The sequence below is a fragment of the Netta rufina genome (genome assembly GCF_964035555.1).
Source record: "Netta rufina genome assembly, chromosome: 1".
Taxonomy (NCBI): Eukaryota; Metazoa; Chordata; class Aves; order Anseriformes; family Anatidae; genus Netta; species Netta rufina.
Window position 1 is genome coordinate 53,169,582 of NC_140123.1, and position 16,528 is coordinate 53,186,109.

Here is a 16,528-nt window from a genome sequence, read left to right on the forward strand (position 1 = left end):
CATCATTATAAAACTATAAATCTCTTTCAAAATCATAAAATACTGTGAGAGCTATTAAGTAGTAATATATTGAATTTATTGGGGTTATGAATCCCTAATTTCTAATTTAGAAAAGCACCAACTGATAGAAGAGGTTATTTACTTGCAGTTGTGTGTATTTTTATACCTGTCTTTTTATAAACCATTCTGAATTTGTTTTTTGTAACCTGAGTCTTTTACAGAATGTGATTTGTTCCCTAATCTCATAAATATATTATAAGCAGATTTATCTCGATATTTTTCATTACAAAAGTGGCCAAACTTGACTACAAATTTTCAGAAAATGTTTTCAACTGTTTCACAGGAAGAAAGTGCAGTTTTTAATGGTGTGCATTTAATTACATATGTAATTCAGTGCAAGTGTTCATCATTTATACATATTATTGGTTTTAGCAACAACTTTCTGGCCAGGTTGTTTAAATCACCATACCAGAGCCGAGTTCCATCTCCTGTGTTTCCTCATTGACCCTAAATCAAACTAGAGGAGGCACACATTAGAGAAATGGGACACATAGAAATAGAAGGTCTGCTCCTGTGACAGTCTATATAGCTATCAGTGAAGAACCTCTTATAGGTGCTTTACACAGTTTATCAGATAAATTAAAACACTTTTGTTCTTATTGTTAATGAAAGATATTACCTTTACTTGCCAAGAGGACAGATAGCTTAGAAAAAATGGAAAAAAATAATTTAATATTGTTCACATATATGGTTTACTAGGTGTACACTTTAACTGAATATTGTCAGTCATTTCTTATAACTAAATTGGTGTTATACAAGAAAATAAAATACATGTGACTTCTTTAGATAGCGAATAATGGTAGTAATCAGGAAAAGAATATTGTGAGTTTTATTATAATATTTTCTGTTATTGTTATTATTTCTTAATGACAGAGAAAGCAAATAGTATTGACAATTGACTAGTATTGACGTCTGTCAATAGTATTGTCTTTCACTGTCATTAAACAAAAGTAATAAAAGGAGTTTTAAAATTGTTTTTACAGTTTTAGGTGTATGCTGGGCAAAGCTAGCAGAGTTTTTTTACAGACATGCCCTAAGTTGGCTTGAAATTTCCATCTGTTATTAGTGTGATACATCTTCCTGATACATCTATGAAGCAGTAGCCAGGGAATGCCTTGTTCTGTGCAGTTTCTGAAAGAAGGAAGCAAGTAAAAAAAAAATGTATTCTAAGTGCTCTGATGTAGACAGAAGCCTAAGAGCCCTGTACTAAAGAGAAGTATATTATACTTCTCTTTATATACTTAATATATATACTTATATAGATAGATATCTATATATCTATCTATAGAGGAGTATAGTAGTATATGTATCTATCTATATAGTATAGTAGTATATCTATCTATCTAGACAGATAGATATAGTAGTGTATATATATATATATATATATACACACTTATACTAAGACTTATACTAAAGAGAAATAACCACAAATAGCCATGATGTTGAAAGTAGTCTTTGCCTCCTTTCTTCCTGGCTCTATCTTCTACAGATTGGCAGAGAAAAAGAATTCTCTTGGAATGATATCTGTCCATATTATGTCAGCTGAAGTGTGCAAGTAAACAGGTTATAGTGCCTTGTCATCTTTATGGGAAATAACATTTATTAACCATAATGAAGAAGAATTACTGATTCATCAAGGAAAATGCAGTGCCTATAAGGCCATGTTACAATAATTTTAAAATAAAATAAAGTAAAATAAAACAAAACAAAACAAATAAAATAAAATATTTTTTTTCTGGATTTAAGTGCTTTTATGAAGTCTGTAAAAGTACTCAGGAGTCTTTTTTTTTTTTCATTTCAGTCAAAAATGTCATTTCAAGAATATGATTACATAACAGAATACTAGATATAGATAGGGATTTCCTTTCAAGCTGATCTTTAATCATAAAGGTCAAACCTTTAACATTAGAACACTGGAAGGGCAAGAAACTCTTTGTCATTGATTTTGGAGACCCTGCACCTCACCATGTATCTCAGGCCAGAGCGTACTGACAAAAGGCAGTAATAGAAAGAGCTAAAAATTTGTTCAGTCTTTAATTGTGGCAAAATTTAATAGAAAAAAAAAATAATAAAACAAGGAACAACAACAACACATATGTAGGACTAATGATAAAATCAGATCTCAGACACTATTTGAAACAGCTGAAATGTGCAATTGTTCCAGGCTAAGGTACTGTCTGCTAAAAGCTTTCATTTTCCTCTTGGTAGAAATTATTATGCTAGCTGGTAACAGCATAGTTTCTGTCAATTATAATGAGCTAAAAGTTCTCAGAGCCATTATATGTTCAAAAATATTGATTTAAAGAATATTGTATTTTTTGTTTGTTTGTTTGTTTGTTTGTTTGTTTTTCCTGACAGGCTGCAGGACTACTTGTACTTACAAGTTTGCAGCATCTGCAATGCAAGGTACTCCTGCTTTGTGTCCTCCTCAGGACCTCTTAAAATCAAAGACAATGTCACTCCTTTTTGCCAGGCTTCCTGAATGCATAGTCCTTCATCCTCTGAAGGACCCTCCACTACTCAAGGTTCAGATCTTTGAAAAAGGACTGAGGACTCGTTCAACTACTTTGGTTCCAGAGTCATTGTATACAGAGAGTGTTAGCCTTAAGAAACATGGGTGCAAGCCCCCAGGCACACATACCAACTGCCTGGTGCCTCAGTTTCTTCACTGAGTTTCTTCAAGTTTCAATTTGCTTGAAAGACCCGAACACCTCAGCCTGTAGCCAGGCTCTTGGAGATCTGTCAGCTGGTTATTGAAACTAACAGCCTGACAGCAGCAATGAACAAAGGATTTCGAGAATGTTGGTCTGTGTTGCTGAATCTTGAGATTCCTAGGGAAATAAAATTTATTGAAAATATTTCAGACTTTCTTGCTTTTTCATCAAAAGTTTGTCTACCCATGCTTTAATAATAGAGCAAGTGGTCTCATCCTATAGTTGTCAATATCTGTAAAGAATCTTTAAATTCACATTGATAATTAAAAACCTTGTAATTCATTTTTTTATTCATATTTTAATGCACATCTTTTTCAGTACAGTGAACTTATGTTTGTCATATAAGAGAACCAAAACAGCCTAAAAATGGTCAAAGAAAGTCAGTAGGAAAAATATTAGATAAAAGAACTTTCCAACATCACATTATCAGTGAACATCTGTACCCATATTTCTTCCTCCTGTGTCAGCTAGTATCCCCTGTAACTGAAGAAGTGTCATTTTTGGTAGGAGTGGGAAGAAAAAGGCCTGAGTTCCTAAATTGCATAAGTTTTACTGTGGGAAATCACAGACCGTTCTGTTGTACACCTTTAGGAAAGTAAATACTTACTTCTGTAGTTCTGTGTCCATCCTCCTGAAGGAGATGTCACTGGCAATAAGCAGCTTGAAGAAGAAAGGCACCCCTCTCCTGAGGTTATCTTCTTCCACCTGGCCCATTAGTTAGAGTGGCTGGGAACATTTTTTCCCCTGACCCTTGTGAGTCAGCTCTCTCTGAGTCACTTCTAGTAAATTTTGATGTGTACCAAGAGACTCTGCAAGCAAGATACACACAACATAAGAGCACAAGTTAATCATTTTTTGGTTATTATACATGATGGATAACTAGGAGTAATGCAAAGCAGTAGTATGATCAATGATGCGACACCCAATAACTTTCTGGTGGCTATGCAGTTGTCAGTCAGGCTGGGAATGGGCTGATCTTCCTTGTTGCTGAATATCTACCTTCCAGTTTGCCACTTTTTTTTTTTTTTTTTTTTCCCATGGGGTTTTATACCTTCCCATATTAGGTAGACTTCCTTTGAAATCCTCCAACTCTCAAAATCCTGCCACTGGTTTTGTTTCCAGTACCTTTCATGTCTTTAGCATTGACTTTCTCATACTGTAACAGTAATTAGATCTATAAAACTGAGCTGAGTTCATGCAACCAAGCTGCACCAAACAGCTCTCAGACACTGGGACCTTTGCGTGGAGGGTAACAGGATATTATTTGTTGCATGTTTTTGGACTCTCTTGCATTCAGGGATTTATTTATTAGTCTACTTCTGGCCATATTTCTAGCAGGCTTCTTTGGGCAGAAAAATAAAAGTATTTTTTGTTGTTTTGTTTTCACTTTTAATATTTTTTCTCCTATTTTATTTATTTATTTATTTGTACTGTGTCTTTCTGAGAAGTTAGATTTCCCTACAACAGCCCATATAGTGCTCTTGTATCTAGAAGATCATTGGTATCACAGCAATGTTCTTGCTATTGCTGAGTAGTGCTGACACAGCATAAAAGCTGTCTCCCAAGGCCAGTAGGCTGGGGATGGACAAGAGGGGACATCACCAGGACATATGACCTAAACTGACCAAAGAGCACAGGATACCATTACATAACATATGACATTACACCCAGCAATAAAAGCTGAGAAAAGGAAGGGGGGACTCTCACTGGTCTTCCCAAAAGAACTGCTACCTGTATTGAGGCTCTGCTTCCCAAGACATGGCTGAACATCACTTGCTGATGGGTTACAGAGAATAATTGTTTTCTCATTTTGCTTCTGAGCAGCCTTTGCATTTTATTTTACTTTAAGCTCTTCCTTGTCTCAATCCATGTCCATTTTTTTCATCATATTTCTCACCCCGTTCTTTTGAGGAGGGGGAATGAGAGAGCAGTATATTGGACCTTACCTGTCTGTCAGTGTGAAACCATCTATAAAGTCAAAAACACATAAACATGGAAATTACTTGTTTTTTTGCTTTGCATCGTTTGTCATTGTTAGGTTAATACTTAGGATCTGGAAGGGACAGTTTGTTCTTTACAGTTGTTGATTACAAATAGAAGTAAAAAGAAAAATGACAGAGTTTCTGGCCCTGTAATTTGATGGGTAGACCTTGAGCAACTACAATAAAAGGACTCTAAGGTCTTTATAAGTTTTAGTGTCCTCTTTAATACCTTCTTTTCCTCAAGCAATTAAGAAAAGGGAAAGTTAAAAGGCTGAACTGAGTTCTGTGATTAGGCTGATGAGTATCTCAGTTTATGGCAGAAACACCAAAGTCTTATCACCAAAATGCCTAATACTGCCTTCATATTAAGATCAGCATGACATATATTGTAATTGTCTTTGTGAACTGTTTCTACAACTGAATTTGCAGGAAAGTGTGTCATTACAAACCAAAAAATGGGAAGGTAAGTTTATCTGTTTAATGTTAGCATTAAAAAGTTTCTTTGGGCTGACTGAAGCTATGCGAATGAGAGAAGAACACTGTGGTTAAGGACTCTTAAACTGATGTTGCTAAAATAGTATTAATATTTTAGAAACATGGATTTTATATATGACAATACAGTGATCAGCAAGGGATCTGCATGTCTTTAAAGTATTCTTGACAGTGTAATCAAATGTCATGACTGTAGTTCATGCAACTTTAACTTTTGTTGCATGTATATTACTAATGGGGTAACCATTAAGGATTTGTTTTGGGCTTATCCTTAAGGATTCATTTTGGCAGTATAGCATACCCAGTTAAGCTCAGGCAATGGACTCCACTCTGTCCTGCTGTCGTATTCCTATGGGTACTTGAACTAAGCAGTGTAAACCTGTCTGATTCATCACATCCTGCAATTACATCTTTGGATTTCAGTGTTACATGACACATGTTGATCAAAATGTTTATAATTATATGATTGTGGACAGTGTTATTATAGAATCACAGTATGGTTTGGGTTGGAAGGGACCTTAAAGATCATCTAATTCCAACTAGCTTGTCCTGAGAGCAGCTGAAATACAAAATATGCTTTCACTATGTTTTGTGATCATAGTAAAGTAATGTATTGTAATGCGTTGCTACTATTCTCTTTCTTGCTATAATGCTGTATAAGATATATATTTCTGATATTATGGTAGGGAACATAATAAATAGCAAAAGTTGGTTGATGGGGAGGGGAAGTTGGCCACTGTTCCCAGGTGGAAACAAGCTTTGAAGTCAGAAAATTGCAGCCATCTAGCCAGTGAGATGATGAAACTATACGGTACTGAATCACAGACTTACGGTTTTCTTTTCACAACGCACTGAGCAAAATGCCAGTAATACACCCCCCAGGAGGTAACTAAAGATTCTTCTCACAAACTGTGCTAGCAAAAACCAATTGTCTGGCTGTGTATGCTTGGAAAATAAAATGAACCTGAGTGTTAGAGTAGTGATACTGCTTCTAGTAGTTTAGTTAGGAAGGCTCTAGGGATTTCAGCTCTTTCTTTAGCATCTGTGTAGTCCTAGTCTGAACAGGTTTGCCTTGGCCTCTGCTTCTGTAACTTATTACTGAGTACTTCCCAAGGACTACAGGGTCAGGGCTTCTTGTAAATGAATGTTCCCTGTGGGACCCATAATGAAGAGACTGTTAACTAATTATCGGTCTATTTGGAAGGCATTCATTTTTTAATTGACCTGAAAGCATTCAAGGAACAAAAGGAATCTGAGGAAAGATTATTTGGGTACAGGGCAAACAAATGAGTCATTCTCCTTCATAGAGTAGTTGCACTGGTTTATTGGAATCCACTGGACATGCAAGTTTTTGAAGTTCAACGTTCCAATGATTAAAATTAGGGGAGTGATGTCTGATGACTCGATCTGTATGTTACAGACAGTTTTCCCTGCCTTCCTTCAGCTGTCATTATGTCTGTAAAAATTGCTCCAATCATCACTTGTCAGACCAACATTACAAAGGAATTAATTTAAATCATAATCTGTTTCCTTTTAGTTTAAGTAGGAAAGTTCAATTCTGTGCCTTGAATGTCAGGTGGAATTTTACAGAGGCTGCTTGCAGGCTGTTATACCCCACAGAGAAGATAATTACAAATTCAGAAGAAGCCTTAGGTCTTTTGGTTAGAGATCAGATTTTGTCCAACAAAATGATATTTTCATTTTCACAATTTGAGTAGTGGCTGAGATGATGAAATTCATGTTTCTAATTTAGTTTTAACTGCTAAATAATTTAATGCAGAAAATATGATACTGCCGTTTAGTATTTTTTTAGTTAAAGATGACTGTGAGTCAAATTGTTCTACAGCAGCATTTTCTATTCACGTGTTTGAGTGGCAGATTGATGAAAGTGTTAGGGAAAAATAGTTTTCCATAATAAAAACTTAGTAATGCAATCATAAAAAGTTCTCTAATGTTCCAGATTTCACCAGCAATGCACTTAAGAAATTGAAAACTTTGAAAAGCAGGTATTCAGAAACATATTTGCCAATGCACAAAAAGATGTAAATCTCAAAAGAGTGGGCAAGAGTTAAAGCTGAATGAGAGTTTGGTTTGGTTTTTACTCTATTAACTATTTAAAAAAAAATAAAAATAAAAATGTAGAAAATATAGTGGAAAATATTAATCTAGAAGCAAACGAGTTCCAGAGAGCTGAGAGATAAGAAGCTCTGAAGTGTATAATAAATTACACTACCTTGTCCACGAAAGACTGAATATGAGCAGGTCTGAAGCAGATCTGTAAAGATAGATATTTATAATTTTAAAAAACATGGTTAATGAGGAAGCCCAATCACATTAATCTAAATAGCAGTATGAAGGATGAAAACCTTCAATTCAAAAAAGCTTCTTCAATTCCTTTAGGCTCTGTTGATGCCTACAGAGTGTCCAAGTTTGAAAGCACACCTTGAATTCACACTTTTTTTATTAGAATTTATTCATTGTTGAATTCATGAAGCAGTGTGGTCACTGTAAGTTTCAATTTTCACCAGTCATAGTGTTCATACAACCATTCTGTAGAAACAAGAAAATCTGAAATATATATATATACGTATATATATGTGTGAAATTACGATTCGCATAGAAACTATAAAATATTGACTACCTCAGAAAGAAGTGTTACTGAAATTGTTAAACATATAAATGTGACCTCCTTCTTCCCCTTCCTCCCCAATAAATAAATAAATAAATAAATAAATAAAAATCTGACACTGTAAACATTTTATACAGTTATGCTTCCACAGTGATTGCATCAGGTATTTAGGAAATCTGGTGGCGAAATTGTTAAGGGTAGTGTTATATTCCATAGGGTTTACTGTTCCTTCAAATTCCATCTTCTCCAAATAGCTAACACATTTAATTCAGTTCTGGCATTTTTATACATATCAGAAACAGTTATTCAGCTTGAGACATGTAAATTGCAAATTTTAAAAACTCTTTTATAGCATATTTTGGGGACACCAAACTAAAATATCTGAATAATAATAAGAAGAAGAAGAAGAAGAAGAAGAAGTTCTATAAACTGTTTTTATTACACTTCAAAGCAACATGCTATCCAAATTACCAAATTCAGCTGCAAAATTGACCAATTTGGATCATATGAAGGCGGATGTTAGATTACAGTTGTAATAAAAATGAAATACTAGTAGCTGATAACATAGGCTACAAAAGGAGGTATGTAGGTCAGTATCTTCAGATGATAATGGTGGTTAGAAGAGTTAGTGTAGCTTGCTGGGAACTGCTGAGTTAGTACTTGTTTAATCTGGCAAAATGCTGGTAGCTACATTCTGTCAAACTTGTCTGTGGAGACACCATTTACCACAAGGAAAAATTAGTCAGTTACATCCAATGACAATTGTAACATAGAAATCTTTACTAAAATTAGCACATGCACGTAGACCATTTGGAGTTTCCCAGGGCAAGAATTTGTACATGAGCTGTGATCATATTTTTAGCCTGCAAAATACATAAGGTGTATAAAAACACAAAACAGTGATTAAACTCCTTTCAAAGTGATACAACACAAATGTTATAAAACACAAATGCTAAATGGTCTCATTCAAGGAAATTGAGAAAGACCAACCAAATAAAGCCTGCAGATTTATTTCCAATTCAAGCAGTCTGTTCTATCAGAGATTTGCACAAAATAAGGGAAAAATCCAAAATAAAGTGCATACCCCTTAAAACAAACAAACAAACAAACAAACCAAAAATTACTTTTCTTTGGATAAAATCATGACCTTTTTATTTTTCTAATGACTGAATGAATGATTTGTCCATTCTAACATGAATTGGAGGTTTAATAAGAACAAACACAAAATGGTAATCACTACTGTTAAAAAGCAAATATTAACACATATTAACATATTAACACATATCAACACATAAGTAATATTAACACATACAGAAAAGATTATTTCTCAGAGAGTTTCCACTCACCATTCCCAGGAATCATCCCAAGGTTTGGACCAAATTGTGAGTCTTTGGAGCATGCAGCCACTCATGCTCAGTACTAACATGATAGAGCTTATGAGCCTCAATTTTCAAAGCCTTCATCTTTGCTAAGTGCACCTGAACCTCTCAAGCTGATCGGCCAACACTCCACTGCCACAGGGCAAAGGAAAATGTTTTTGCTGTATCTGTAACCTGACCGGAGCCTCCAATGTAGGAAATGAGAGGAAGAAAAAGATAATCTTGAAACAAAATATGAAAAGCAGCATGACATTTTTCATTATTAGTTCTTTCCATGAAAATAGAGGGTGAAGAACTAAAAATGTGTTTTGTTTTGTTTTGTTTTGTTTGTTTTAAAAAAGCTGTTTATAAATTAGTAATCTGTAATGAAGATATTAGTAAACATGATTTAGGAAAACACATTGTTAGGAGAGTAAAGCAATGAAGTGATAGAGAAGTTGTGAATGTTTATTTAATTAGGAGTTTCACATTTCATCAGCTAACAGACCCATGAATGAATGAGTATCTGTTGAATTAAAATTTAAAAAAATATATATATGAAGATATATGTACAGGTATAAGAAATAAGTACAGTAGAAACCTGAATGAATTTGTAGCAGCTAAGCAGGATTTTAAAGTAAATTGGGAAGTAGTTTTTGCAGTAAAGAGAAAATAAGACCATAAAATAAATAAACAAGAGGAATATTAATATTGCTACAAAATTGACTGTTATACTGTGTTCAATATACTTTAATGTGTCATAATATTCAGCATAACATAACATCTTAAAAACCTAGACCCACGGCTATTACTCAGTAAACACAGTGCCTTGATGAATAACATTAGTTTACTTGACAGTCCAGCAGTTCTGAAAACAAAGAAAACCATATGGAAGAAAGAAAAAAAAAAAAGTGAAATAGAGGAAATAAATTTTAATTTTATTAAAATTCATGACATCAACAGCACTAAAGGATATTGTCATTACAGAAAGTGTAAACAACCAATGTGACTGAAAGTGGGAGAGTAGGTCTCCCTGGTGCTTTCCAATAAGGAAAAGCACCTGGGTTTGTGTAGGAAGGTGTTTTCAGATGTAAGGATAAGATATATATTATCTTATTTAATCAAGCACACAGCACTGCTTCTAAGGACACGGTATGTCAACTTTTCTTGTATTTGTGACACCTAATAAAAACTCAGAACATCGCTGTTACTAACAGAAGGCTTACTGTGTCTTAATATTGTTTGTATTGTATTAATATTGTGGCACTTGCCAAGGTGATGGGCTCCAGGGCAGACACGTTCTGCAGCGGAGCGGGTGATCGGATAGGCAGGGCTAATTTTTCCGGCATTGAGCCTACTTCAGGGAGCCGCCAGCCCTCCTGAGGGAGGTGAACGAGGTGAGAACGAGGCGTAGGCGGAGCCAGCAGCGCCCCCTCCCCGGCCGTTCACAAGCTATAAGGATGTTGTGAGGCAGTGCAGGGACAAAAGTAGAAAGGCCAAAGCTCATCTGGAGCTCAATCTGGCTACTGCCGTTAAAGACAACAAAAAATGTTTTTACAAATACATCAACGCAAAACAGAGGACTAAGGAGAATCTCCAGCCTTTACTGGATGCAGGGGGTGGAACTTAGTTACAAAAGATGAGGAAAAGGCGGAGGTGATTATTGCCTTCTTTGCCTCAGTCTTTAGCCGCAAAGCCAGTTGCTCTCTGGATTCCCAGTACGCTGAGCTGGTGGAAGGGGATGGGGAGCAGGATGTGGCACTTCACTATCCATGAGGAAATGATTGGCGAACTGCGACGGCTATTGGATGTGCACAAGTCAATGGGGCCAGATGGGATCCACCCGAGGGTGCTGAGAAAACTGGCGGAGGAGCTGGCCAAACCACTTACCATCATTTATCAGCAGTCCTGGCTATCAGGGGAGGTCCCAGTTGACTGGCAGCTGGCAAACATGAAGCCCATCTACAAGAAGGGCCAGAGGGCAGACCTGGGAACCTAGAGGCCTGTCAGTTTGACCTCAGTGCCAGGGAAACTCATGGAGCAGATGACCTTGAGTGTCATCATGCGGCACTTACAGGGCAACCAGGAGATCAGGCCCAGTCAGCATGGTTTATGAAAGGCTGGTCCTGCTTGACAAGCCTGATCTCCTTCTATGACAAAGTGATGTGCTTGGTGGATGAGGGAAAGGCTGTGGATATAGTCTACCTTGACTTCAGCAAGGCTTTTGACACCGTTTCCCACAGCATTCTCCTCAAGAAACTGGCTGCTCATGGCTTGGACTGGCGTACACTTCGTTGGGTCAGAAACTGGCTGGATAGCTGGGCCCAAAGAGTTGTGGTAAATGGAGTCAAATCCAGCTGGAGGCCGGTCACTAGTGGTGTTCCCCAGGGCTCTGTACTGGGGCCAGGCCTCTTTAATATCTTTATCGATGTTCTGGATGAGGAGATCGAGTGCACCCTCAGTAAGTTTGCAGATGACACAAAGTTAGGTGCGTGTGTCGATCTGCTCAAGGGTAGGAAGGCTCTGCAGGAGGATCTGGTTAGGCTGCACCGATGGGCTGATGTCAACTGTCTGAAGTTCAACAAGGCCAAGTGCCGGGTCCTGCAGCTGGTGCGCGACAACCCCAAGCAGAGCTACAGGCTGGGAGAGGAGTGGTAGGAAAGCTGCCTTTTGGAGAAGAACCTGGAAGTATTGGTGGATAGTCAGCTGAGTATGAGCCAGCAGTGTGCTCAGGTGGCCAACAGCATCCTGGTTTGTATAAGAAGCAGTGTGGCCAGCAGGGTTAGGGAAGTGATTGTCCCCCTGCACTTGGCTGTGGTGAGGCCGCACCTCGAGTACTGTGTTCAGTTTTGGGCCCCTCGCTACAAGAAGGACATCGAGGTGCTCGAGTGAGTCCATAGAAGGGCAATGAAGCTGGTGAGGGATCTGGAGAACAAGTCCTATGAGGAGCAGCTGAGGGAGCTGGGTTTGTTCAACCTGGAGAAAAGGAGGCTGAGGGGTGACCTAATCGCTCTCTATAGGTACCTTAAAGGAGGCTGTAGAGAGATGGGGATTGGTCTGTTCTCCCAAGTGCCTGGTGACAGGACAAGGGGGAACAGGCTAAAGTTGCACCAGAGGTGTTTTAGCTTGGATATTAGGAAGAACTTCTTTACTGAGATGGTTGTGAGGAGTTGGAATGGGCTGCCCAGGGAAGTGGTGGAGTCACCATCTCTTGAGGTCTTTAAAAGACGTTTAGATGTTGAACTTAGTGATATGGTTTAGTGGAGGATTTGTTAGTGTTAGGTCAGAGGTTGGACTCGACGATCTTGAGGTCTCTCTGAACCTACACAATTCTGTGATATTGTCATTCTGTGATATGGTACCTGTTCAGCTGCATGTTATGTGTTGAATAGTTTCTGATTAATGTGACAACAATACAGTGTGTAAAGTGAGCATTTTTTGCCACTGTCATTTATGTTTGACAGCAGCTGGCTCACTGGTCTCTTCATGTGTTGTTTCTGGCTTAGATGTGTGATCTTAAGAAGGGAAAGGAATTATCCTACTGCACTGATAACGCATAGCATTCATAGGAAAGAATACTTATAATATTTTGATGGTCATGGAGTATCTCTTCTCCCATGTTTTTTACATTGTTTTATTTAATGGTGTTTTTGTAAATGATTGGTACTTACAGGTGGTACTGCAGAAGAGTAACTGATAATAAGTAACTGATCCTTTCTGAAGACGTATATATACGAGATTTTAAAAAATCTTGAGACTGCTAAAAGAAAAGTCATAGCATTGTAGTTCACATATTACAAGTTACTGCAGAAAAAATAAGTGAGGGTAGATGGGTTGAGGAATGACTAAACCTCAAATCAAAAGACTTCATTCAAAATCTAAACTAAATTAAAAATAAATAAATAAATAAACAAATAAATAAATAAATAAATAAATAAATAAATAAATAAAGTGAGGGCATACTCAAGACAATGTTTATTCTAAGCATGTACAAACCTCTTTTTGATGCTGTTTTCGAAATGATGCAGCAGCTAAATGTATTACACCCCTGGGAAGTATAAGCCTCAGGGCCTGATTCTCCTCACTACATAATAAGAATGGTGAAAAGTAGTCTTAAAGTAGGTATAAATTGCATTTAAATCTTTTTTATGTCTCAGCAGTGGTACAAAGGGACCTTGATATAAATGAGAATCAGATCCCCCATATTTATTTAACCCTTGGGCTCTGTATATCATTTTATTTGCTCCTTTAAGAGATTTGCAGAGGGATTTTTAATCAGGATTCAGTGTACAGAAAACTAAATGTTTTCATTGCTTTACAAGTAACTTTAATCATAGAGGCAGATCATTCTTTTTATTTCTCAAGAGGGAATGGCAGAATTTCTTACCTTCACACAAACTGAACTAAATGTTTCTGACACCCTACTACAGTGTCAATTGAAAATTCACATTTCATGTAATAACAGACCATTTTAATTTCATGAGCTAAAGAATTGGTTTCACCTTGCAAATTGTACCAAAGAAAGCAATATTGTCAGGAGAACCGGCACAGTGCTTCAAGAGAGAAATCTATTGAATTAAATAAGAGGCTTTCATTACCTTTTACATTGCATTTCCGTATAACATAAGCATTAATTAAACTCTTCATTGCCTTCTCCCATTCAGTGGAGCATTTGCTGGATCTTACAAGAAATGCTGTCCAAGAAAATTTGTGGCACCCAAACATAATCATTATAATACATTTAAGAAGAAGGGGAGAATGTTTTGGTGTATTTGGGCATGTAGGACCTGTCTGTGGAAAAACATAATTTCTGTTTTTCAAAAAACAGAAAGATTTGATGGCTTTTAGTGGGTCATATTGCTAAGTATTACTCAAGACATTTTGAATACAAACAGAAAGCAAGCATCTTAGAATTTTTAAGTATACATCTGTTTATGCAGAAAGCTTCAGTTCAAGAACCACTTTCATCTTGAGATGGTTCCACCTTCTGAAGCATCAAAACATCTCTACAAAGTGTGTCTCTCCACCTCAGTGAGGAATGCCAAAATATGCAAAATTGTTGATGCAGATTCAAATTGTTCCCAATGAAGTGGTCAAGCCTTAAAGAGATTTTTATGTAGACTGCGTTCCTTAAGTGAAGGGATATCATGCATATTCAGATCTGATGTATTTCTGTCTTTATTCAGACATTTTTAATGCCTTTTTCCTTGTGATTTCAGGGGAACATTTGAGAATCTGCCCTCAGGAATATACATGCTGCACATCAGAAATGGAGGACAAGTTAAGCCAGCAGAGCAAACTGGAGTTTGAAAACTTGGTGGAGGAGACAAGTCACTTTGTACGCACCACTTTTGTGTCCCGGCACAAGAAGTTTGATGGTAGGCTGTATATAATTTACTTATTTTCAAGGTCAAATGATTTAAAAGACAGTGATCCAGAATTAATTCCAATGTTCTCTTTACAATTAGATATCACATTTGCAGTTGTCAGTTTGGTTAAGATAAGGGTTAAGTTACAGCTGGTGTGCTTATCAGCCTTGTGAGTATTGCCTTTAATTACAATACCATCAAGAATTAGACTGTTAAGTGCCTGCAGGCTTGGCTAATGTTGAAAAAGGAGATCAGATATGCATAGAGAGGTTTATAATTTTTGTCTCTTAATTTCAAATGCAAAATTTAGATTTGCAATTATGTTCGCTGTTGCAAGATGAACTGTGGATCTCCATGTTTGGTTGTGTTTTTTTGTTTGTTTTTAATCACAAGGCAGGTTTGTTTTTTGTAGTCTGCTTTTTTATTTTAGTTTAGTTTAGTTTTAATTTTAAGGCTGTAGTATTTTCCCTGCATTATTTTCTTGTGATGTTGCAGTCTCTTAGAGGAATGCTGGCTTCTAAGCAGTCAGGTCTTAACCACATTTGGGAGTGTTTTTCATACCAACCATTCCAGATGTATTAATACTTTTTTTTTTTTTTTTTTTTTTTTTAACTCAGAGTTGATTAAGACAGTTTGGGGGTTTTGTTTATTTCTAATACATTTTTATGATACCTTGACCTTTTTTTATAAATTCAAGGTGTGATAGTCACTATTTACTAAATATTTGTCTTTAAATACGAACATCAAACATTTTTTTTAATGTTTGTACACATATTTGCAAGCCACTATTTTTTCTCATAAACTGCAGACTAGTAAAGTGTAAAAGAGCTTCAGAATATTCAGGCATGCCTTTCTCTACATAAGAAATTTGTGTGTTGAATTCACCTCTCTGCAAATTTCTGTAAATTTCTGTATATGTGTAAGTAGAAAAGACTGGCACTGAGATGTGTAAACCAGCATTGTGAAGAGGAGGCAGAGTTGCTTCTTTGCATGGAGGTAGAAATCCTGCAAACAGGTCCAGTAAGTCTGAATAACCACCGGCTTATGTAATGGGTCATATATGCATACATAGGAGATTGGTTGAAAGGTTATCCCTGAAGTCAGATTACTTTGAAGTCTTGAGGTTGCATTCAAAAAAACTGAAGATATCTCTAACTCCTTAAAGTAATTCTGTATCATTCTTTTTAACCAATTAAAAGATGATTTTTTCCTAATCTTTTTTATTCTCAATATGATATGGAAAGTAAGATGAGTTATAAAAGGAGGGAATGGGAAAAAATATAAGGACATGTTAGAGTAGCAGACCAGATGCTATTTTTTAAATTTTGCTATTTGCTATTTTCTAACTATTGCTAGTTTAGAAAATGTCCTTGGAAGGACTGTGGTGTGGATGGTTGTGCAGTGTTCTGATGGTTGTGCTGTGATGTCTTCCATTTTTATTTTGAATTTTAAGTTATTTTTCTTATAGACTTTCAAAATTATAGTTGTCTTGAAGGATTAAAAAAAAACAAAAAAACAAAAAAAACCACAAACATCTAGAAGTTGTGTGCAGTGTTGCAAGATGAGTCTGCAAGGAAAACAAATGTTTGAAACCACCAACAGCATGTGCAGGGCTTTCCTTATTTTCTAGAAGGAAACCAAGATGATTACTGGTGTTCATTGGCAGTTTAATGAAAATTCCAAGCTTGTTTACCAATGAATTCTGATGGTCCTTTATTACTTAAGCAACTTGAGGCGTTTTTATATTGTGATGGCTTTTTGAGTAATCTGAAATTCTGTAAAACCATTGTATGTCTTTATTAATGGTAAAATATAAGCTTAAAGTTACTGACCAGTTATCAATATTGTGTTTTGGGATTCTTATGGATCTACTCTTCAGAAACTGGATTGAAAGGCTATGTAGCTAATCATTGATTTTAAAAGG

General features: G+C 36.3%; 1 protein-coding gene across 1 annotated transcript in view; it reads left to right on the forward strand.

Annotated features, from left to right (window-relative positions):
• The window catches only part of GPC6 (glypican 6), a gene marked incomplete at both ends in the record, with an annotated part of 808,075 nt that overhangs the window by 228,622 nt on the left and 562,925 nt on the right, over positions 1 to 16,528 (forward strand). Inside the window, one exon of the mRNA XM_084301144.1 lies at positions 14,455 to 14,613. Within this exon, the coding sequence (XP_084157270.1) occupies positions 14,455 to 14,613 (159 nt within the window). The remainder of the gene's footprint in view (positions 1 to 14,454; positions 14,614 to 16,528) is intronic.